Consider the following 26,101-nt stretch of genomic DNA (forward strand, 5'->3'; position numbering starts at 1 on the left):
TCGATAGGAAATTTCCTCAGCTTTCCGATGGTGCAGTCAGATTTTCCGATAAATTTTATTTTCACGAGGAAAAATCACAAATAAACCAAAAAGTTCACTTTTTCCGTACTGACTTTTTCGACATTTTTAACCCTCAATGTTTGAAGGCGATTTTCGCCGTGAAAATTGAATATTTCGGAAAATCTGACTGCACCATCGGAAAGCTGAGGAAATTTCCTATCGAACACAGTGGTCAGTTATTATTTTTAAATGAGTTTTCATACTTTTTCAGCGACTTAGAAATTGAGTAACTAGCCGCATTTGCAAGAAAACATGATTTTTCGTCCTCTAAATCACAAAAGTAGCTATAAAAATAAGCACTATGGAAATTTCAATGGTTCCTACGTGGTTACATGTTCCTAGGACCCCCAAAAACATTTCCCGGGGGTCCGTATCCGCGTAGGTTGAAAAAAAAATTTGCCGCGATTCTACCTCCAAAAATGCGTTTCATTTAGAGAATTGCTCATATACGCGCGTATTAAACACGCGTCAACAGCTATACACACACGCATGTGTACGGCTTACAAGTTATATGCGTATAGTATGAATAAAAACGAGAATTTCAGCGAAAGATCGCGAGCCCTTAAACAAGAGCACGCGCGGGGCTATATATCGGCTGCAACTTCCGTTAAAACTCGTTTTCTCGCCCTGCGAAACAAGAATAAGATGAAAAAAAGAGCTACGGCGGCTTCGATGCGAGTTTATATATATATAAAATACACGGTACACGCGTTTAGCAATCGTGTGTGTGTGTGTGTGTGTACTGCACTGGTAGCCGCACAGTGCAGCACGTGCTCGTCGCAGTGCACAGGAGGATTCACGTGTGTATATATGTGTGTGTCTGGCAAACGCGAAGAAAAAGAAAGTCATCCGCCAGGGCTTTTGCGGGCTGGTTTCCAACATATTTAATAAACCTACACACGCGTACGCGATATATTGTACATATACACAGACACAGACATACACACACAGTGAGAGGTGTATACCGCGAGAAGGTGATGCGATAAATCGCGTGAGCGTTATACAACACAGAAGCAGCAGCAGCAGCAGCAGCAGCAGCAGCCTACAACAGAAGCTGCAAAAGGCTCACAGGCAGCGCGTCGTAGTCTTTTCTCTCCCTTCGAGGCTCTGCGCGCTCAGAGGATATACCTTTTTTGCTCCTATCCTTTTGGGAGCGATATATGCTACTGCTTCTTTCTCTCTCTTTCTCCTCTCTGCTTCTTTCTCGTTTCTCTCTCTTTTTTCTTCCTCCTCTTCTTCGCTCCGCGCTGCAGAGCCGAGAGGATCGCGCGAGCTAAAAAGGGATGCGTGCCTCGGTATATAGACACTTTCGCGCGCGCTCGGCCATATATAGGTTCCAGGTATATACGCGAGAGTGTATCGCGCCCATAAAGTTCGCATACTACTGCCCGTGCACACGAGAGCAGCAGGTACGAGATCCTTTCGCAAGCGACAATAAAGATGCTAGTCTTATATACGTGTGTGTGTGTGTGTATGTATGTGCGCGCCCCGTCGCCACCGCCACTGCGTTAGAACTGCCGTGAATTTTTTCCTCCGTCCGAGCGAGATGATCGATTGCACCGCGCGCTTCGAGCCTTCGAGCTCTGCGCGCGAATATATTTATATGTTTATTAGTATGTCTTTTGCGGCGGGTCAAGACTGCTCCGACACTTTTCTAATTTTAGTTTAGTTTCTTTTCTCAACGAAATAGCCTAGCTAGGAATTAGTTATATTTTTAATACACCTATTGTATACTGCATCTATTTTTCTGCGAATATACGAGGGATATATCATTTCGACATCGATCGTCGAAATCCTGCATAAAGCTGAATAATATATCTAGCGTCGTATTCTCCAAATTTTTTTTCACCCATTGTCTCGATCCGATCGCGCGTTTTGTCTTTATTTCATATACGCGAGCTCGCCACCGGCCAATAAAAGACACGCACAAAAAAATTGGGTCATTTCCAGCACATAGATACATTCGCGTTAGCTAGATTACCTGCTACACGGCCGAGCTATTAATCACGCGATTATCGATATATTTTTTTTTCCTCGCCGCTCGCGACATATCCTATATACAAATATTTTATAATATTATCTAGCATAACGAATGGTATACACAAGGCGCAACACAATACTTATAAAAGTTTCGCGAGGCCGCTCGGCGCACAGGTATTTTTTCATGTATACATATTGTGCCAGTGCACTATTATTGTGTGTATAACACGGACAAAAACTGGTCCTGCGTGCGGATCGCGTCGAAACCCGCGAACACGTATTTATAAAAGCCATATAATAACGTCGAATAAACGTGTAACCACGACGTAATATATTATAAACGTACGCGAGAGACAGAGAGCAAAACTAGTTTTAATGTGTATAAAAGCGACCGCAGCAGCAGCAAGTCGGGCGCGAAAAAAGGCCCCGAAAAGCCATAGGCAGACACACGTGCACGCGTGTGCATGCATGTGCAGCATAGTAGTGGTGTTGTTTGCGCCTTTATTATACATATACACAAGCATCGGCCACTGTATGGTCATTCGAGCCTGTCATTATCATTGTCATTATTACTCAAAAGCAGCCCGTGGACCAAAAAAACTCGTATCGTTATTATTATATATCGTGGCATGCAGATCGACCGGCAGTCGCGAAAAAGGAGAGATAGAGAGAGAAAAACCGCGAGAATAATCGATCGCGACTCGTACACAGACGGAGAAAGTAGACGCGTTCGTTGTTAAATACGTCGCCGATTTTTGTATTATTTAAGCCCCAGCCGCGCGGCGCAGAGCACCGATAATAATCTCGAAGCCCGTAAGAAACGAAGCCCCCGTAAGAGTCGTGAAATTTTGCATAATCGATTCCCCCGCGCGTCGCGCACTTGTGGCGTGTTGTGTTCTGTTGCGATCGCATCCAGTTCTCGCACGATTTTATGTGTATAAATACACGTGTATATATACAGTAGTGTACGTACGTGCAACCACCGAGAGAGTAACTTTGCGTAATTGGCGCGCGCGCGAGCAAGTACACACACACACACGTACGTTATAGTACACAGATATGGGACTGGTTTTTCGACGAGAGAGAGAGAGAGAGACGATCTGCACGCGCTCGACACGCAACTATGTATATACATAATACGGCAGGATGCCAGTGTGCAGCTCTTAATATAACAGCAGCAGCGCACCACGGCATTCGATGCTGCGAGAGAGTTCATATATACGTACGTGTACACAGTATATGCAGCCCATAAGAGTCGTCGTCGTCGTGATCGTCACAGTGCACTTAGTTTTTTGCCTATTTTGCGCGCGATAAACGCTGTTGCCGATCGCTGCTGCTTGTGCTGTATATATATATATATATATATAGCTGCAAAATTAGCAGCAGCGTGATCGGTAACTCGCGCGTATGTGTGTGCGTATATACGCGGGACGCGAAGAAGATTTTGCACCGAGCGTTGATCTCCTGAGAAATATATAAGAGAGAGAGAGAGAGAGAAAAGTAACAATCGTGATTGTCCCGATTATTATGCCTTGGCAAAGAGGTGCACGTATATATATAGAGAGAAAAAGAAAATGCACACGGCAGCCTGTGCAGGAGCACATGCAGTGCGCAGCTCGTCTCTGTAATATGCATGTAAGCGGCCGCCTGATTACACTCGCTCTCTCTCTCTCTGATCTTTCTCTCTCGAGCTTCTGCGCTTATGTAAACCCATGCACACGCCGATGTGTGTATATTATATGCACGTACGAGGCAGCAGCAGCAGAGAGCGAATAAAATATTGTGTAAATGTTTCCGAGAGAATTTCGCAAGAGATTTTTTAACGGGTAGAAAAAAAGAGAGACACCCTCGTCGTCGTTAGCTGCGCCGATCTGTGCACGGCTAATTCGTGGTACACGTTGTAAGAACGAATTCGAGATACGTCCGCGCGTAGGGTGCGGAATTCGGAGAGGATGAAGAGGTTGAATTTCGAGAGTACGCGGTCGAAACGTAGCGTGACCTTGGCACATTTCGTTGTTGTTTCTTTACGAATAATTATATTCGTTTGCGCCGATTGCTCAAAAACATTATGAAAATCGAGTGTTATAATTAGTTGCGGTACATCCGACACTAGATGGCAGAGTACCTTTATTCGTGAATCCGCAAGTGTCAAAGTTGAAATAACTGCATAAGTAACTGTAAATAACTGGAGTAGATGGTAATGTAATAAGCTATTTGTTGTAACAAGTATCGTTTGTAAGATGAAAGTAAGCAGATCAATTATCACGCAGCATCTGTAAACTCGTAATTGCCCTCTCTGTCGTTCGCTCGTACGATAATTCCACAGCAAAAACAGTGACACAACGTTACGAACCGAACAATATGTCAATCGACAAGAGCGCGCGAAAGTAAAAACATTGTCACGTGCGCAACTGTATACAACATATCGTAAACACGATACCCAGGTGTCTGTCTTCTCATTAGCAGCGCCAAGAGCCATGTAGCGGGTGATGCAGGCCCGATAAGTAGCGCCCAAATCGTTTACAGATAAGAACGATTGGGTAGGCTCGGCGGCGGTATACACTGCTATACCAATGATTCGTCGAGCCGCCGATCGAGCTCCTAAATCGATCCTCGTTATGGTTTCTTAATTACCCTATCATTAGTTGAAAGAGACTCGAGTCTGTAAGCGAGTACTATCGAAAGAGTCAGTGCTCGTAATCGTCTTGTAAACAGCGAAGCTCTGGTTTTAAGTAGTTGAATTTGTGATCCATTAAACTCTATCAGAATTTTACAATTATATGGAGTCAGGTTGTAATCGTTTATTGCAATTGGATATTGGTTGAATGCAGTGACAGTGTCAGTGAAAAATGACGTCTAAGAGCCCCAAAAGTTCAATGACGACGAGATTCTTTCAGTTATTTGTCAAGAAACCTCGTCCCGGAAAAAATAAGGTAGAATTAATTAATACATCATGCTGTACAGCCCTTTTTTACTTTCATGTTAATTAATCTGTCCTCACGTCTTGAGTGGTAAATAATAAAATAAAAAAGTGACGTAGCACGAGGTTAAAGAAACTCGACTCAAATTTTCGTGATGTTAAAAGTTGAATAGTCAAGTCTCGAGCGTAATTACAAACTGTTTGTCAAATAACAATATCTCCATGAACTTGCCAGTACATTTAATTCTTGAAAAATACTAAAATTCCCTACCCTTGTACGTTCATATAAATGAACTTCGCCTCTCTGGGTACAATCGTGTACGCCTTACCGTACGAAGAAGCATATTATAGCTGCGCGGCGGTGCAACAGCTGTGGCGCAGGGCAGCAACGGTCTTCGCGTTGCAGCGAAGCGGCACGCGCTCGTAATTTTCTTATACGCGCATCGCGCGCCAGTTCTCGATATACATTTTATACCTATACCCGAAGAATGCGAGTAAGTACGAATTTACTCGCCCGAGGAGGCCTTGGATTCGGGGTCGCAGTGCTGGAAACAATTGCACTGTTGGCGATAGGATGATAAAACTGTACGACACAAGGTATACAACTGCAATGAAATTTTTAAATTTATTTATTTTAACGACGTATAAAATCTCTAAAACATAAAAACATATATAAAAAAAAAATAAAATCATGCCCATCAATGGCCATCGCGAGCTAATTGGCCGCCAGGCAAATGCGCCACAGATCCTCGTTCCTCAGACTCTCTAAGATCTTTTCGCAGCAGAGAATCGGCAGCCGCTGGCCGATCAACTTCGAAAAACAATCCAGCGCCCACTCACGGAAAAATCTCCTCGACGCTTTCTCGGACAGATGCCGGGAACAGGCCTCGCAATGCACTTCGTCGGGTAGATACCAGTAATTCACCGTACTCGCGAACTCGTAGTAATCACCGTAGGTGAACAGTTTGGCCGCCTGTTTAGCTCCCAGCCGGGTCAGATCGTAGAGCGACAGACTCTGATTCAGCCTCAGTCTGCTGGCTACCCTCGCGAACTCGTCTTCGTCGTACCAAGCTGCCGATCTTTCGTCCGATTTCTCGAGCAGTTCGCGCTCGTCGAAGAATCGCATGATCGTCAGGGCGTCGTTCGGGTCCAGCTCGTATCCTCGCTCCTCGAGAAGTTGGACGACGGTCAGAATACCGGAGGCTAATCTCAATTTGAACATAACATCGCGATTCGATGGCATTCTACTTAATTTCTCAGCGAAGTGACTCGTGGTGGGAAAAACGAATTTCGACAGATCGGCACCGTGATCCAAGAGTGCACCGACCACACGCGGCATGAGATTCGCCACTGCTCTTTCCAATGGTGTCCGTCCCTCCTTGTCTCGAGCATCGACCCGCACAATCTGCCGCATCTCATTATTTATCTCGAAGAACAGCTCCGCCAAGTCCTCGTCCTCGCATCTCTCGCAGATAACGTGCAGAGGCGTCGATCCCTCCTCGTTGGTCATACTCGAATCTGCGCCTCGCCTCAGCAACAATTCGGTCAACTTTTTTACGCCGTAGAGATTCGCGTTGCGCAATACCACGTGCAGCGGTGAGTTACCCCACCTGTCCCGAGCATTGACCCTCACCGGACGATACTCCTCGTGGCTCAGCTCGAACAACATCATCGCCAAATCGTACGCGTCGTTGCTGCGTCTCTTGCCCACCAGATGCAGAGGAGTCGATCCCTCCTCGTTGGCCGAGTTAGGATCCGCGCCGTGCCTCAGCAGCAGCACGGACAGATCCTCGTGGACGTCGTCGCGCAGAGCCAAGTGCAGCGGCGAGTCGCCCGTTTCTCTCCAAACGACATTGGGATCCTGGCCGAGCTCGAGGAATTTCTCGACGATCGAGCCGAGGCCCGCGGCGCAGGCCGCGTGAAAGTGCGTGTATCCGGACTCGACGTCGACGTGGTTCGCGTCGAACCTGTTGTAAATTTTGAACAGTTCGTGGACGACGACGGCGCTGCGGTGTTTGGCCGCGCGGTTCAGCGGAGTGGAGCGGCGAGATATCGGCTCGCCGTTTTCGTCGACTCGGGGCTCGTCCCTGTAGCCGGTACTGACCACGAACTCGATGACTCGTCGTCCTCGTGCGTTTTCGTCCCACGTCGCGGCCTCCGACATGATGTGCTCGATCTCTTCGGGTAGAAAGATGTCTCGGAGATTCGGAAGTTGGCCCCTCCAATCATGAATCAAGTTGGGATAAAGTTGATTGAGAAATTCACGTCGTTCTTCTTCGATCTCCCATTTGACGTTCGCTCGTAGGCTCTTTAATTTTTCTATTTTTTGCTGATCGAGATGATCCACTGTTATCTCGATTTGCGACATTATACTCGCTCACTCGCACACACACGGGATACACGAAAATCACCAATTGCACTTCCAGCCTTCTTCGTTCTACGGAGTCGCTGTGTAGACTGACTGCGCACGTCCACTACGATCTATCATTAGAGAGTGTAAAGTAAAAAAAATTAGAAAATAAGAAATCGCAAATCCAGCGAAGTAGGGGCTCTGCCTATGCCTTATACAGCCATATGTTCTATCGTTATTATTGTCGCTTCTGTTGTACGGAGCAGGTGGCCCCTACTACTCTGAATTTACGGCTTACGCTCGCTACTGAACTACATTGAGAGAAAGAGAGAGAAAGCTGCGCACCAGCAGGCGCAACGCGAGTGAGAAAAATACAGAAACGTAGCAAAGACACGATTATCGAAGAAAATGGAAATTTCTTTTGGGCATGAGCGTAGAGTAGTTGACGTCATCTAGCAATAAGTGAGCGATCGCACTCTCGATGCTCAATTTGGATCGAGCGGCAATCGGAGCGCGCGAAAGACTCCGTTTGTCGGGAGATTCTATTCGATTGTTATGCTTGCTGGCTCGTTTTTCGCGAATTTACTTCTTCGATATGTTACAGGCAAAACTCATTTTTCGGCAAAATCAGAAAAGTTTTAGATTTGAGAAGATGACCGAAGACCGAAACAGTCAGAGAACAATTACGTCATAATATTACCTATGCCTATTACCTACCTTCTATCTATCTATCGCTGCTGTTTCTCTTTCGATTTCGTAAAGCGCCGTGTAGCGGTAAGTTAGGTACTATAATTAGTATTTGTGTCGGTAATGAGAGGACTTTATATAACAAAAATGCCGAAGGTCGGTTAGTCATTGCTGATTCTGCCTAAAATATCTAAGGTATAATTACATTTATTGCCCTAAAACCAGAGGCATTTCTGTTTTTGCCTAATTGCGAACTAATTGCCATTAAAATTTACCACCACGATAAATGACTTTTTCTTTCAACTCAACCGATACTTACAAATTTGTCCGAACGTTAACAGGCATCCTCAGCTACATACGACTCGCTCGAATGAAATATGCACGTCATACTCTCCCGACGCTCGACGCAATCATCGTCGATATTGACTTCGGCATCAGCAGCGAGACGACGCGTCTTCGCGCGCGCTCGTTCGTTTTCGAGGAAAAAGCGCTTACGGATTTAAATTCCACCTTGTTACCTGTCCTTCGTCGCTCGAGACTCCGAACGCTTCTTTTTCTTTTCTTTTTTTTTGACGCGATGTTAATGCATTCATCATCGTCCTTTATGCGCGCCCTCGACGGCGCATGATTATATACATATTAGAGCGGTTAATTTGACAAAGCCGCGCGCGCGCGATACATCCGTCTCGCCGCGATTTATCATCGGCAAATAGATCGATCGATCGAAAAAAACATCGTACTTTCCGTACCATATTTGCATGGCTCTCGATCTTTCAACTCAACGCTCGGCCATCCAGATATTTACGCGAACTTTTTTTTTTTCAAGATTACACACGACTTATCTTGCCAATCGTGTTCGTATGTGTGTGTGTGTGTGTACACCTGACGTGCCTCTCGCGGGCTCGTTTTTTTTATTATGTATACACAAGCGTGCGTGCGCGCACAAACATAATTGCGTAAAAGTCGCTTTAACTGCGGCTGCTGCTGCTGCTGTGCGCGGCTTATCTCGTCGACTCTCCAAGTGTATATATATACATGCTGCACTCGAGCTGCAAGTGCAACAGCGACTCGCACGTATCCAAAGTATTCGAACGATGCATTGCACAGCAGCAGCAGCGTTTCAAGAGCATTATAATATTGTGTCGAAATAACGAGTAAGTAGCAATCGCGCGGCGACCCGAAGATAAGCTCCGTCATGTATGCGGCGTGCATACACTCATAAACAGTGCCCCGTGTGTGTACCGCAGAGAGAGAGACACGAAGCGAAATAAACAAGTGGGGGAGCTGCGAACCGCAAAATTCGGCATTCTAATTTCGTGCTCCCAACAACACACGTGCTGTACGCGATATGGTGTATTATTGAAGGTATGTGCGCCTTGTGTGTCGAAAAATTATTAGACGTTAATGATGCACGCGTTGCAACAGGGGGGCCATGTGCTCCCATGTGGAGCTGCGAATGCCGAAAGCTCGATTACAACGTTGATATACACGAACTCGGCTGAAGAGGAAGAGGGGGAGAGGGTAGGTTATTTTCCTAACCGACAACGTTATTATTACGATGCACCGGCCTCCTGCTTGGGTATGCGCGAATGTAAACGCAGTTTAAGCTCCAACGAGTGTATATACATGTGTTAAGTGCGCGCGAGGGAGAAGTTTTCGCGCGCCACTCGATCCTTATCTCTAGTGCATACAATTTTTATCGCGAGTGCTCTTTGCGAGAGCTTGGGGATTAAGAGAATTATACGAGAGCTCCGAGATAATTGTGTACGTGCGAGTACTCGACGCCGAGTGGACACTTTATTTCGAGATAAAAAGTGCGGGAATTGAGAACGATTATTATATTAATAAGCAATTTATTCAGCTGCACTAAGAATCGGTGCGTTGCGTATTGCTTAATGAATAATGCGTTAACGTGCGTATTGATGATTAATATTGTAGCACCATCAAATGTTAAATTAGACACAAAGAAATTGGGTTACCCAAGTCGCAATTTCTTTGTGAAGTCTGAACATACTATTTTGATAATTTTTTGCCGCTTGCGAGTTTACAGTACTCCATCTGTCGAGGAAATTACAAAGCTCATGGTCGAAAGTGACACCTTCGATTGCGATGAATCGTGCTATAATACCAAACGAATTCTGGAATATTAATAATTTAGTTTTTCCTTAAAAATATAACGCTTTTCACAAAGATTCGCATACAATATGTATTAATCGAACAAGTACTGTCTCTGAAAATTCTACCGTTGTCACGATATCAACTCGCTTACTCGTTTTTTCTACATTCCCCGTAGATCGAGTGAAGAGTTTCACATCAAACATGAAATATTGCGTGAGTTGACTGCGGGCAGACACCGAAACTGAAACTTTTTGACATTCCGAACATTAGTTTAGAACGACAAAAGATGAAAATAAGAAAAAATTTGAAAATTGAAAAAAAAACATGAAAAGGAGAGTCTTAGAAAAATGTTTACAAAATCTGCAATAAGGTTTGAGCAAGTTAAAAATTAATTTGAAACACGAACATTCGAAAATCAGTTTGTTTGTGTATAAAAATTGACTCGATTCCCCGACGCTCTCGTGTACAGTTTGACTTGTGCAGAGTTTGTATGTGTATAAAAATTGGCTTTCGTGTAGAGTTTGTATGTGTATAAAAATTGACTCGATCCCCCGACGTTCTCGTGTACAGTTCGACTTGTGCAGAGTTTGTATGTGTATAAAAATTGGCTTTCGTGTACAGTTTGACTTGTGTAGAGTTTGAATGCGTATGAAAATTGACTCGATCCCTCGACGCTTTTGTGTACAGTTTGACTTGTGCAGAGTTTGTATGTGTATAAAAATTGGCTTTCGTGTACAGTTTGGCTTGTGTAGAGTTTGTATTGGTATGAAAATTGATTGTGTTTCTTAATTCTCTCGTGGGCAGTTTGTTTACTCATGAAAATTGCTGGAATTCGTCAATTTTTTCATGGATATTTTGTATCTGTTCGTGTAAGAAAACCGCACCGTCTCTTGCTAGAAGCGATCATATCACTTTCAGTTTTGCCAGTAGAGGGCGATAACCTAATTATCTGTAAATCTGCAAGTGATTATGTGGAAATAATTGAATAAATCAGTGCATGTTTATTTAGATATCTAAATAAATATACACTGTTTTATTCAATTATTGTATTGTATCGAAATCTAAGAATATTATTGTGATTTGATATTTCAAATGACTTTTCTATCACAATTATAAAAAAAAAATATTAAGGGAAAATATTGCCATTATACCAATTCAAGCTTTTGTCACTAGATGGCGAGTGCCTGTTTTTGTAAATCCGCAAGTGACACAGTCACAATAAATGCATAAATTAAAGCACTGTAAAAATGAAAATTTATTCCCCATTTTACTTGTTATTTATTTTACTGGAACCTCATGATTCAATTGAAAGCTCAATGTTTTATCGTTTGAAACGAAACCGTTTAATCCTCTGAGCATTTACGTCTCTACCTTATGACCATGACTGTCATAGCAGACATTATTATTTATGTCCCTGCCTTCCATCCGATACCTTGTTAAAAAAGTTTAACTTTAAATCGGGTAATTAACAATTTAAAATGTATCCGATCGAAACGAATTATCTATTGCAAACGCACAATTTAACACCGTTGCGAGGCACTCGTCGACTGCGAGTCCTACATCAATTTTGGTTGTGTAGCAATTATCACGCTTAGGGGGACTGGTAATAAGCAAAATTACGCAACCAGTCGTGGATTGTCACCCGAGTAACTCGTGCGTGAATAACCCGTTTCCGAGCACGTCGGCGACCGAAATAATGTTGTGTCGGACTCGCATGAAAGTACAATCAATTAAGCTCGATTATTTTATGTTTTGTAAACGAGCGAGAAAGAACCATTTTCCCTCGTGCGATGTTTTGTGCTTTACACTGCTCTCTAAGCTATAAATCCATCCAAACCTCTTCCTCCCCACCCATTAATACATCGACTCGCGTGTACTTTGTACGTTATGTAGTTGTGCTTTAATTGCCTTTCTCGTTTTGTCCCATTTTGCAGATCGAAGGTAGCAGCAGCAGCAGCAACGCCAAGATGCGCTGGTTTCGCACTCAGCACACGGAAGCGCCTCGTCTGCTGAGCCTGAGCCCCCTGCGCACAGACGCGGACGAGAACCCGGAAGTGGCCTCACCCAGATTGCTCGCAGTCTCCAAGCTGAGAGGTAAAATATTTTACTTTATAAAAGCCATTGGCTCTGCTGGCCTGCGTAAATTGCTATCTGCGAACGAGCACACGCACAGCACCTTCTCTCTCTCTTTCTCTTGTGCATCTGTATATACGTGAACCTTATCTGCATAAAGAAATCTCTCTCTCTCGTTCGCGTCTGGACTCTACACTCGAGAGAGAAGATTCCGCAAGTGCAATGCACGCAGGTACACATACGATGTGCATCCGTATATATGCATATATACCTGTATATACTGCTGCGCTGGCCACCGGCATTAATTGGTTTCTCGTTGATTACCGCGCCGAGTGAATTATTCAATATTGCGCGCGTTCGGCAGCATATATATATGCTGCTGCTGCTGCTGCTGTTGAAAAAATTCGACAAACTCGTGACGAGCCGAGTTAAATTATCCGATCTATCCCGCGAGTTGGTTTCAAAATCTTCGCGCGCGGGACGTGTGCACTCTCGCGCGCGTGTGTCTCGAGATTTCGACACTCGCTTCATCGTGTATGATATAACGAGGCGTAAGCTACATTATTTTATGTACGCGCTTGTCGATCAATTTCTTGAAAAAGATCGACACCCACGAAAATTCGTTTTCGACACCTCCTCCTTCTGCATTTCTAAACAAACCTCTTATACACGTGTGCGCCGTGTATATAATATAGCACGGCAACCAGTCAAACTCCCACGCGATTATTTTTTCACGCGCTTAAAAAAACTCTCCCCCCGCGTGTTGTGTATTAAAAATCGACGAACAGGCGTGCGTGTGCGTGTATATAGATACAAGTGCACGCAAGCACGTAATACCTTCTCTCTCTCTCGGTCTCTCTCGGTCTCTGCTGCTGTCTTGTCGTGAAAATTAGCTTTAGCTCGATCGTGTGCGCGTATACATGTGTGTGTGCGTGTGTGCGTGAGCCATTCGATCCACTAGTTGGATATATTATGCATTATGCATCGGGGCCGAAATCCGAGCGCCAACGTCGAAGATCGATAGACGATTTCCGGTCTCTCTCTCGAAGAGACAATATATATAGAGAGAGACAGGTGCAAAGCGCGGACATTTTGCACACGCCATCGACGAGTCATATTCGCTCCGCGAATTCGCGCGTCTGAAATGTCAGTCCGTATAACGCGCGTAAAAAAAAACCCCCACCCAACTGCTGCATATCACGACTACGACTACGACGACGACGAAGCGCAGCCACGTTTAGTTAGTATAAATAATCGACAATCGTCGAATCGCGTGTCTGCCGCGTGCACCAAGCTTCGGATATTATATTATATTATATACGTTCGTCTCGATCGATATATACCGCGCAGCTCCGGACGTGTACAACGACGACGACGACGACGTATGTATATGCGTTTATGTATCCCGCGTGGGTTCATTATATAGCCGATGAAGCGTGCGTAATTTATAATGTCGATGTGTATAAGCGCCCGAGAGCCGCGGCGGCGTCGAGAGCCGACGTCGTCGAGTAACTGTATAAATACATGTACCATGGACAAATGCGCGTGGGTGCCCATACACAAACACATACATACAAGTAGACAGATACACACACACACGAACGACGAACTTTGCCGAGTGGTTTTATTGTTTCTGTATATAATATCTATCTGTATAGTAAATGCAGTTCTTTTGTAATTTCTCAATCGCGTATGGCGTAGATATAGATTCGAATCGTTCGTATATACATTTCCATTATCTATCTTTGGCCAATGTGCATCGTATCTGGATATCAAAAATATAATTTCCTCGACGTATGCGCGATCGCGACCGATGTTCGATTTTTCTATTTATAGATGTATATGCATTTATCTGCTTTTCACGGAGTTTGGATCCTGCGAATGGATTTCCAATCTATCTGGAAATATATAATATTCAACGACTGAACTGCAGCCACGGCTCGTCGGCGCGTCGCACACAATTCTCGTTGGCAGATGTGCTGCAGTGTGCACTCGATCGCGACCTGCTCAAACACTCGACGAAGAGAAAGAGAGAGAAAAAAAACGTGAGAGGAGATTATTTTCTCCTTTTCACCAACATTTCTGTTCTATATATATCGAATATTTAACTTACGAGCTTGACTCGTCGAGCGACAAGCTGCACTGCACACGCGATTACTGTAATTTGAAAATTTTCCTTTACCCTCGTCGCTCTCTGTCCGTCTGCCTCTTTCTCTCTCTCTCTCTCTTTCTTTGTTTAAGAGCCTCCCTCGCGGAAAGACAAAAACGGAAGAAACAACAGAGAGCCCAAGAACGTCGAGTCTGTTATTTTTTTTCTTCCTTTTCCTCGAGTCTCGTGCCTCCGAGCATAAAATAATGGAAAAATGACGCGACGCGCATATAGGCGCAGACCGCAAAATCTAGCCAGGTGTTGTTGCGCGAGGGGGGCTTTGCCGTGTGCGCCGCGCCGCTCGCCCAACGATCTGCACAGAGCACATGCGCCTATGGATATCTGGCGTCGAAAAGGGCAATTTTTTTACCCAGGGAAATCGCGTGTCGTTCGAGTGAAACAAAAGAGAGAACGAGGAAGAGAGATGGTAAATGTTGGATGAAAGAGACGCGCTCCGAAATGTTTAATATAGATACACGCTGCTGATCACGGCACGGCGAGCGAAAGAGAGCTGACGAAGTTCATCGTCAATTACGCGACGATGACCTTGGGATGACTCGCGGGACTCCGACAGTCCTTTATATAGGTATATCAAGAGAGAAACTGACCGCGTCGAGCGTGAGAGACACGGACACGAGGCGTTTTAAGTGTGCAGTCAGTCGCCACGCCACGCCGTGCACGAGATGCAATATACCCTATAGCATGTGTGTGTGTGTGTGTGTGTGAGTGCAGTATGCGTTTAACGCGCGAGAAAGTCCCTTTTGGTGCTCGCACAGACCAGACGCGTGCAAGACGAAAGAGATTCGGTGCCGAGGCCTCGCGCGAGCAGAGCTCTCTCTCTCGTACACATTGTACTTATATATATATACGATGAAAAAGAACCTCTCGCAGCTCTCTCGCGCGCGCGCACCTTTAACTTTTGTATATAAGAATGCGCGCCTTAATCTGATGCGCACACGCTACTACGGCCCCGCGAGAGCTGCAAAGTGAGTCTCTGTTATGGGATCGCGCCGGACTTTCACGATTTATATATGTATACGTGTGTGCGTTGTATGGTGCAGCTTCGCAGGGGGGAAGGACACGCCTTTTTGCATACATCTCGCATAGTTATAAGAGTGCTGCTTCGGTGGTGGATGCTGTTTATGCGAGGTGAAAGTACAATGCGCGTGATTAGATTTTTACGCGTTACCTTTTTTTTTCGGGGCGTTCGGCCCTATATATATTAGTAGGTATAGGTATAGCGGTGGTGCCCGAACGCGCCAGACACCGAGCCGTGCGATATCGGACGCGTGCGAGTCTGTACTATGGATAAACGAAAGTATACGATCTACCTCGCGGTGCCTCGAGGGCGAGAGGATTCGATGCTTATTTCGTTCCCGGTTGGGGAAGCCGGGAGGAAGCCGTAACAGCGTCTTTTTGATACTTTTGTTCGTTATATAGGAGTCTCGGTTCGAGTCGCGAATGACCCGATGAAAATGTTCGCCTCGCGGAATGATCGTGAATTCTTTTAAACATTTTTTTCACAGCAACGAGTTAAAATTAGTTAGTTGAAATATCGAGTGCATTTTAGATGGCCCAAAGAGACAATTTAATCGTTGCAAAAATTCAAGACTTCTTTTCGACTACTTTCGGTATACGTTAATTCCACTTTGAGACTTCATCGCCAGATGGCGAGTACCTTTAATTCAGGAAATCTGCAAGTGGCAAAGTTGACATATTTGTAAAAGTCAAATCGAAAATTTAAGATCCATAGTAACATTTTTTTGCATCAAAATGTTTGAGCGCGTTTCCTGAACAATCGCATTTTTTGAGTCGGCGTACCTCGCAACTTTAAAACTACTGAAACTATCGTTCTGAAATGTTACACACATCTTTTTGTAGTATTTTACTATAGTCCGGACGCTGGCTGGGTTTTCGTAAAAATTTCCGACTCCACGGCATTTTTTTAAGTTTCTAGACGTATTTTGATGCGCTGAATCGATTTTCTCGTATCAGGTGCGTTTAAAAGTTATAAACAAATTAATTGTTTAAACGGTAATGTCTTTAAAAAACGAAGAATTTCAATTAAATTAATACTAGTGCTGTAGGTGAGCGCTGGGTCGACTCTCGTTGCTCGTTGCTCACTGCTCGCCGCATCGCTGTTGAGTCGTCCGCTCGTATTGCGCTGCTACAGATCTCCTGGGGTCCCGGCTGGGAGGGGATGGTGAATGGGAGGGAGGTGAAAGAATTAGTCGAGATTCTCTTTTCAAAGAACTCAGTTTATTTATTCACCTCTCTTTCGCCTCTCTCGAGGCTTCCGAAGATACAAACTTTTCACGGTTTTATTTCGAAGATACAAGCTTTTCTCGGGTCTATTTAACGCCCAGACTTTACAAACTCGTTTGCGTGAACCGCACTTTCACTCTGTGCCACCTAGCGGCGACAAGGCTCACTACAATACATACGTCACTAGGTACTGACGTCGAGATATTTTCTTTTTTTTTCCAAATTTTCATTTTTATGAACTATTTTCCCATAAAAAACATACACTTTTTCGATTTTCTTTCAATTTTTTGACTTCCAATTGACACCAAATTTTGAAAAATGAAAATAATTGAAAAAACTCGACGTCAATACCTCCGGAATCATTTAAACTTTAAAAAAAAATGTCGATTCATTTGTTTCCGACAATCCTATCATAAGTTATCGTGTACACCGTGTTTATCGAGGTGTAAGCTTCAAATGCTCGACACAGGCTCATTTTTCAATATTTTACCACGAAAATTTAACGGTATACTCTTGAAGTGTTGGTCTTCAGTATGTAATTCAGCCTTATGAGCTTATTTTTACCGGATCTATAGAAAAAGATCTCAAAATTACGCGAAAATAATAAAAAATTAACTATACTCCCTCTTTAAGCATACCCAATAGAAATGTTTGAATCAATAATATCTTATTAACTAAAAACTGAACATTTTTTTGTATCAATCATATTATTAATGATTTAATTGTTTTACAAATATAGACCAGTTTTCTTTAAATACAATAACGTCACTTCAAGTCATCATCGCTAGATGGCTAGGTACCTTCACGCGTAAACTCGCAAGTGGCAAAATAAAAATAAGTGTACATAAGTCTAAATAAATCTGAACCAATGTGCAGGGCTTTTTCTTCATGTCAATGGTAGAAAAGTATTGACGCGTGCTGATTCTAAATTGGCGTATCGATACATCGTACTCGGGCTGTGCAGTTCTGCCGCAGCTCATATATATAGAAAATATAGATACGCAGAGCCGCGAGCTCGAGCGGTGCTGCAGATCTCTCTCTTGCGCGCAGGCTCTCGGGGACCAGTGCGCGCGGCACACTTACCTCCTGAACTTATACTTATAATACGCGCGCCGCTGCAGCCGCCGCGACCGGTAAAGGAATTTCTCGAGTCTCTCTCTCTCTCTGTCCTAAACGAGCTGTATAGTGGCGGCGCTCGGCAGCCGCATGGTAGCAGCACCGGCGCTGCGCCGAGTATGTGCAGTGTGTACGCCACACAACGCCGAGGCCTGCGAAACGATTACACTTTTTACAGCCGAGCAATCCGGGTAAACGTTTATTTTACATATAATGTATACTTATCGCGCTTGAACCCGATCGCTGCGCGAAAACAGTTTGAATATGAACTCGTGCCCATCGAGCTCGATATACCGATGTACGTGCGATCACTTACAATACACACCAGCGTCGTAGATACATCGAACGCCATTGTAATTCCTCGAATGGATCGGGTGATAAATCGCACGAAAAATTATAATAAATTTGACTTTCGAACCTCATATATTTTACACAAAGAGACCGAGCCTGAGAAACTATATGCGCCATGGAATTTCGTCACTGCGCGTATATACATGCGATCGTTTCCCATTCGGCGTGTATATATCTTTCTGTGTCGCGCGTAAAAGACAGAGAGAGAGAGAGAGAGAGAGGCCGACATCGGAAAATACTGCATCGCTGCTATGTGTGTATGTGCATGCGGCGTGAGCAACGGCGCGTGCCAAATAGCACGCGTCGACGACACGTAAAAAAACTCGCTGGCAGATTTTTATTGCGATTCGCTCGGTAAAATCTTTCTCTCTCTTGTTCTCTCGTTTTCCGCGTATATGTACCAATTTGTGTGCACGGGGATATGTGATTTTCACGCCTATCGTGGCAAATTAAAGTTTATTTATATTTTATTACTATCGGCCTGGCTTAACAGGTGATCGGTATGGTGGCTCGTAATGCTTCAAAAATTAGTCGAAATTCTCTGGGACCAGGCTCTACTCTCCTATTTTTGGAATTTAGAGCGGTGTATACCTCTTTGCAGCGGTGTCAAAGCGTTTATATATATATAATGCAACTTTAACGCGCACGAAAGTTAAGCTCGATGTTTTATACAGCACCATGGACACCAAGAGCGAGTGTGCGCGTGATTATAAATAAATTCGGCCTCTCTCGAGCTTTTTAATGAGTTTTCGATATAATTGACGGGCTGCCATTGCGATACGTACTTTCACGTCATCTCGTGGGATGGATGTATCCCGATTTCTTCGACTATAATTAATTTATATACTTTTTCTCCGTCGTGATTCGAGAGACTGTCGGGCATTGAACGACGTACCGCGTGTGCGCGGACAGCAGCGGCAGCAGCAGCAGCTGTGTAAACGTTTCTCGAGCTGTCAAGACGTAAATATAGATACCACATATCCATGGGACGAAGTTTTCTTTTTATTATACGCACTACTGTATTTTTTTGCCAGGTTTTCAAAAGTATATATTCGCGCTGGTGAAACATTCGCTTTATTATTGTACGGCGCATACTTTGGCTGAAAATTATATCCATTATATTGACAGAAGGCAAATATAGCTTTCGCGCGGTGTATCTAATCTAACTTTTTTTTATTATTTCGAAATAAAATTTTCTCTCGACGCTATCGTAATACACGGAAAATCATGCACGATTCGCAAAGTCCGTCCGCGGGAGTTTGGTTCGTCGAACGTCGATTATGCTTCGCGCGCGCGTCTCATAAATAACAAAGAAAAGCTCGTCGCGTTCGGGTCAATCGCTGCCTGCGTATGTATACATTTATAATACCGACTGCAAATGAGAACGGGTCGAGCGAATCTCTCGTAAATATATGTGTGTGTATGCGCGTACGGTACAAGACACACTTACGGACACACACATGGACAAATATCGCTCGCCACGCGTAAAATAACAAGCCGATAAAACGAGTAAGCGATTCGAGCGATCGTCTTTCTCGGCATTAATGTATGTGTGTGTATAATTAAACGTCAATCGTCGTGTCGCCGATAAAAGTATATAAGCAGCGGTATACAATGACATTTAGCGAATTTATAAGGAATATAATATATAAATGTGTATGTACTAGGTGACTATCGGTATCGTGTACTTCTCGATAAGAGCCATATATTATTGTTATTGAAAAAGCCACCGATCGAGTCGCGAGCACTTTTATATCGATAACTCGATTGAGTGGCATTTAATACGGCCATGATCCTGTTCGACGTTTGTATTCGTAAAAAATAATTCAACTTAGAGATACAAGATTATTAAAAATTTGAGCACAGATGCGCGAAAAGCTCGAGTATTAACAATTACGACTCATCGTATTATCCAAACATTTTTATCGCCGCAGTCCGATTCTCGCTAAATGGGTCGAAATTTATCGGTACACACGACGTTATTTCATCTTCTTCTCCAAGTTTTTTTTTTTTTGTAGCACGTGTGAGAAAAATTTTTCACCACCTCGGCCCCCTCATATAGCTTCTGTGTATAAGCCTAAAGAATAATAATACGCGAATCACCGGCGCGCTCTCGGAATCGACGAGGGTTGTGTTGTTGCCGCCGCAGCGCATACAGAAAGATCGAGCCCGCACCGAAATTACAAAGAAATAAAGCACATAAAGAAAGAAAGAAAGAAAGAAGGGACAAATGGAAAAAAGTGCACTCGAGCTCTCTCTCGGCTGGCATTGAACGCGATTTCCTGCCTCGGTCCTCTCTCTCTCTCTCTTGCTGTATATAAACGCGATTTGTCCGCAATACGTATATAGGTGCCGAGTTCTCAATCGCGACTTCTTCTTTCGTCTTTTCATTCGTATGTATATTCAAGTGTGTGTGTTGGAGCTGCACATGGAGGGGAACTCGGTTACTATATATATATATACCTATATTCTAGCTTATATACTTTACCAAGTACAGCACCAGCTTTAATAATGTTTCGGTGTATACCGCCGATACAGTCGTTGCTTACCTCCCGGCTGATGTGGCCGCGCTCCACCACACCGCCGCCACCACACGCGTTCTTTTCTCTCCTCTCTCTCTTACTCTCTTACTCTTACTCGCTGTCGAGCCTCGTCGCTCGCGGTGATCACGGAGAGTATAGCATGTAACCCATCCAGTCAGAAAATCTCCTCTCTCTCTCTCTCTCGCTTCTTTGGCATCTTCTATAGATATATATATATATGCACGCGGAGCCGCGCGCGCAAAAAAAGAGGAGACCGAAAAAAGTGTTTGGGACTTGACCGACTCGAATGGCGGCGGAGAGCTTCTTCGACGCATCGCATCGCGCCTTATAATCGTGCAGTTATTGCGAGATTACGAGCGTGCGTTATCGCGAGCTAGTGCAACCATGCCCCGAGTGTAGAGTTGACATTGCGCGTGTGTGTGGGTGTGCATCGAGTGTCTCGAGCTGCACAGCGATTGCATCGTGTTGTCATTGTTGTTGTTGTTGTTGTGGTTCTTACACACTGTGGTTGTTGCGATGGCGGTGCAGTGAAGCGAATACTTCTTACTTATATTACAGAAATCGTGATAAATCGACGTATACGGAGTACGCAAACACGTGCAAAAATGTTCAAGATGTGCTGGTCGAACGAGAGGAGAGGTACATAATGCCATATCATGTTTACTGTATCGTTAGAAATATCGAGTGAGTTTATTGACTCGCGCCGATTAGTTTACGACGATTGAAAAATTACGCGGACTCATGCGAAATTTCTCGTGTCATATACCGGGTTAAACGATTAAACGGGTTAACGCTATAGATATATATAAATTTTATTCTGTATACACAAAATATACATGTATACATTACGCCAGCGGAGCACAGAGTCTCGCCGAGGCTGAGGCGTATAATGTCCGTACGGTATATTTTCGTGCGAATGTGTACCTTATAGGCACGACGAGAGACTCGGAGCCGTTCACCTTCTCTCTTTCTTTCTCTCTCTCTCTCGCTCACTCGAGCAATATATATCTGCCGCTGCTTAGCCGTTCGTTTCGAGCAGCAGCAGCCGATATATATATATCTATATCGTATTCTGCGAGCAGCGAGCAACGACGACGACTCCTTTTTTGCAGCCGCACACATGCTTTTCTGGCATCGGCTCAAGACTCGAGAGACGCGCGATGCCGATGATAATATCGCCTGTGCCCGATATATTGTAAAATATTAAGGTTCCTTTTTTTATATTTTCGTCGCTCGCGATACAATATCACGTATATCGGGTATAAAATTACGATATGTATAATTTAACCGGTGGGCGAGCGCAAAAATCGTCCGCGCTGATATACAGCGGACGATAAAGATTCTCGCATATACATAAAGGCGTGAGGCAATATTACGCGTGAGTCAATATTTATTTCGCGTTTTGTCGCTATTTTCAAGGAGACCAATTGTGCGGCTGTTGCTGCTGCTCGAGCAAAAAAAAAATATATATATATTATGTAGAAAAAAAAGGTCGACTCGGAGCTGTGCTACGTGCGTTTGACAGAAAGAGAGAAGATGAAATCGTGCTCGTCACTCGATTTACGAGTATACATATTTAAAGATAAAAAAAACCTGTAACCCGTTCGTACACGTTGTATCATGGCAAAAAAAGTAAATATAAAATACACATAAATAAAGGAGCAAGAGCTCTTCGGTTTTGCGATATCGTATTATATACATACTATTGCATATATATATTATTACGAAGGCACGAGCACGCCGGCAGCAGCACGTATCGTCATAGGGTATGGAAGCAGCAGCTGAAAGGATATCACATGCATAGATTACATTTTATTCTCATGAGAGACAGAAACGAGTCATCGGGCACGCACGTTGAAATACAAAAATATACATCGTTATTAAAACGTGTACAACGCGCGCGTGTGTGATACATGTATACGAAAAGAAAAAAAGAGCAGCGAATCGAGTGAAAAAAAAAAAAAATGTCACTGCTGAGTGGGCCGTCATCCGTATCGGATACGAGTCGTCGCGTCGTCGTCGCCGCTGCTAGCGGCAATAGTGCCGGTACGAGTTGTAGCTGCAGCAGATCTGGTACCAGGCGCGCGTTATCGTGGACGTCTCGGATGTCGCCGCCGCAGCATCATCATCAGAATCATCGTCAAGGCTATCATCAGCAGCAGCCACAGCAGCAGCAACAACGTTGCAGCAGTCTGAGCAGGGATCGGACGAGTTACTCCAACGGCTCGGCTGCTGCTGCTGCTGATACTACTCCTCCTCGTAGCGTCGATCGTTACCTCGATCGCATTCGTAAACGTAAAGATGTCCTTTTTCTTTGTTTTGAGTTGACTCGTTGCTGTGTTTTTTATCTAATTGTTTTGTGTCTTTGTGCTCCGCTCTAATCCCAAAACGATCAAGCTGCATAATTCATAATACATATCCCTTTGTGTGTGTGTGTGTGTGTTCATTTTTGCAATAGAGCTGCTCGTATTAATACAGAATATGTGTCTCTGCGTGGTGTATAATAAAAGCATCGAACGAACTAACTACCGCAATTTTTTTTCTTTTTAATATCCGTCTCGTACCAATACTTGTCCGTGCGCGTACTTATGCACAACTCGGATGAATAATACGACACCCACCCACCTCAACGCGACTCTCGATCGCGCTGGCAGCAGTACTTTCTATAATCGCATATCTGCGCGTATATATCCAGCCTGCGTATGCGATATATACACACACATATAAATGTTGCACAGGCCTCGTGTGTAATACGTACAACCGCATTCCTGCTCGATGTGCACTTTTGCGAGCCGAGCGCGTGTACGTATATATACTACTCCTTTTATAATATGCATGCGCGCACATTTGCGGCAGGCAGGCAGGCAGGCAGGCGGCTCGTTGCGCTAAAAACTCCTCCAGGGCCGGCCGAGGACTCGATGGAATTCCGCGCGCGCGAGAGTTATCCGCTGCTGCTGCTGCGAGGCAGACAGACAGGCACGCGGGTATATATATGCGCTATATATTGCCTATATATGCACGTACTCGAAGCATGAATGTATACGTATCGTGGAAGAATTCGTATATACCGATTTCCGATGCAGCTCGTCGTTGTATTATCGCCGTTTGTGCGTGCGACTACTATCAATGAGTCATCGCGCCGAGAGAGTGAATTTCCCCTGCTCGTATATCGGGCCCCCGATAAAACGCGCGCGAGAGAGAATTCGTATACCGATTTTTCAAACGCCCGCGCGGATGTAACAACGAATACGCGGAAAACTGGAAGTCTCGGTGCGAATCTCCGCGTTGAGTTATGTAAGATCGGGGCGTGCGGATTTTACACTTTCACCGCGGTGACGATCGAGTTTAGCTCCAACCCGGGTACTATAGGTACGTCGAATGATCGAGAGACGCGCGACATGCGTTTCAGAAATTTTTTGAGCGTAGGAAATTGTGTTATTTCAAAATTGAAAGAATCGGAGAGGTTTTGTTACAACGCATTCGGGTTGTTGCTACGATTTGTTGAATTATAATTTTTCTATGTAATGATCGCGGTACAAATAATCAACGTTAATTAATGACCAATATATAACAATTCAAAATATAATAAATTTCTATATTGATTGGCTTGTTTTTTCGGGATTTTTCTATTACAACTGTATTACAAATATTTGGCGCATTTCAAATGATCTGAAAACGACCAGTTTGAATGCGATAATTCAAGTCTCTACCACTAGATGGCAAGTACCTTATATCTGTAAATCTACAAGTGGTACAGTCAAAATAAGTGTATAAGTCAACTTTGATGACATGGAATTTTCCGCATTGTTCAAATCATTCATTTTTAAGAATCCTTTGAAGACAAATCTCTGAATTATAAAAATTATTATCCCTCCTGAATAATATGTATAAATTTTGAGTGTAATTTGAATCAAATTAGACTAATCATATACTTCTAATAAAATCTTACCAATTATGATTAAATATTAACTCATCAATCCAGCTTAGCATAAGCGTCGATGTACATATCAATAAACTAGCCTATATTAACTCATGCGTCAATCCAAGCCGCTCGAATGGAACTGTCATAACAACTGACATTGTTTTCTCTAATTCCAATAATAATAGCTCGTACAGCTACCATTGTAAACGACGATACGCACGATTTTTACCATAAAACAAGTAAAAATCGATGCTCGTTTATAATGCATCGATTCGGAGAACGCGACTGTGCGCGCACCGATTGAAATATCTCAAAATAGATCGCATTCGATCTCGTTCGCGCGAAGGCTGTGCGCGTCAAGCCTCTCTGTATCTCCGAATCGAGCGCAGAAAAACTTGCAATGTTTCCGTACAGCCATGCACTTCATACACGACGAGAATAAAAATACTAATCTCGAAATGACGCGCATACGTCGAATATCTTCGATACGTACAAAACACAATTGAAAGAATCTCTCGAACCCTCGGACTATAGAACCGCATCTGATCCTGAAACTATTTTTGCAGACATGTCGCCGGTACGATGGAATCGTCGCCGCTCCAGTTCCGAGGAATCCGAGCGCAACAACTGCTACAACATCAAGACGTCGAGCGTCACGAGCGTCTCGCGAGCGGCGTCCAACGGCAGCAACGGCGTCAATGGCAATAACAACAACGCCACCACCACGACGCACGCACTAACGTCGTCTGCGTCGCTGTCCTCCTCGCTGTCGGCGGCCGGTAAAAAGGACAAGAGGAGGATCAAGGACGAGCGACGGCGAGCGAGCTGCGACAGGCGTCAGCCGCTGCTGGATCGCGTCAGGACGAGCCTGCTCAAGGATCACGACGACGTAGACGATCTCGAGGACGACGATGATAAGGAAAACGACGAGGAGGACGACGAGGAGGAGGACGACGACGAGAACGGCGATCAGCCGCCGTTCCGTTCGATGTGCGAACTGCGCGGCAGCAACGCCAGCCAGGCCAAACTGCTGGCCCGCAGCGAGACCAGTCGCCGTTCCGTCTGCGAGACGGACTTCAAGCAGCAGCAGCAGCAGCAGCAGAGGGCCGTGGAGCTCGAGGCCCAGGAGAGAAAGCGACGCTCCAAGTCGCAGAGTAGACTGCCCCAGTCCGAGGACAAGTTCGCCCTGTTCGGCTTCAAGCTGAACGAGAGTCCGAAGCCGCGCCGGCGCAGGTGGAGAAAGAGCCGCGACACGCTATTCTCGTCAAAGTCGTCGTCGACGACGAAAACGGGTGATGAGCAGCAACAGGATAGCGTCAGCAAGAGCGAGAAGAATCTGAAAACGGAGGGTAGTAGCAACGGTGGAAGTGCCTCGTCCAATTGGTTCCCGGCGAAATTTCGAGCCATGCAGAACAGGTATAGCATTTATACATTATAATCGACACCTCATCGCCACTCTAATTCTTAAAAACTCTTTAAAACTCTGAATAAGTCATAAAAATTCTTTTAAATGTTCGGATTTTGTACCATGATTTTTAAGAGTTAATACAACTTTATAAGAGTTTTA

At 44.4% G+C, this 26,101-nt stretch overlaps 1 protein-coding gene across 6 annotated transcripts in view; it reads left to right on the forward strand.

The window, feature by feature from the left end:
- The window catches only part of LOC106659231 (protein kinase 4-like), a 45,009-nt gene that overhangs the window by 15,978 nt on the left and 2,930 nt on the right, over positions 1-26,101 (forward strand). The window contains exons 1-3 of one of the 6 annotated variants that reach the window (XM_014381656.2): positions 4,663-4,973; positions 12,050-12,209; positions 25,101-25,950. In XM_014381656.2, the coding sequence (XP_014237142.1) occupies positions 4,890-4,973; positions 12,050-12,209; positions 25,101-25,950 (1,094 nt within the window). In that variant the 5' untranslated portion in view covers positions 4,663-4,889. Of the gene's footprint in view, positions 1-4,662; positions 4,974-12,049; positions 12,210-20,639; positions 21,252-22,610; positions 22,908-25,100; positions 25,951-26,101 lie in introns of those variants that run through there. The other 5 variants (XM_014381657.2, XM_023460553.1, XM_014381658.2 and 2 more) reach the window with 5 other exon arrangements.

The sequence above is a fragment of the Trichogramma pretiosum genome, unplaced genomic scaffold (assembly GCF_000599845.2).
Source record: "Trichogramma pretiosum strain Unisexual culture from Peru unplaced genomic scaffold, Tpre_2.0 scaffold50, whole genome shotgun sequence".
Classification (NCBI taxonomy): Eukaryota; Metazoa; Arthropoda; class Insecta; order Hymenoptera; family Trichogrammatidae; genus Trichogramma; species Trichogramma pretiosum.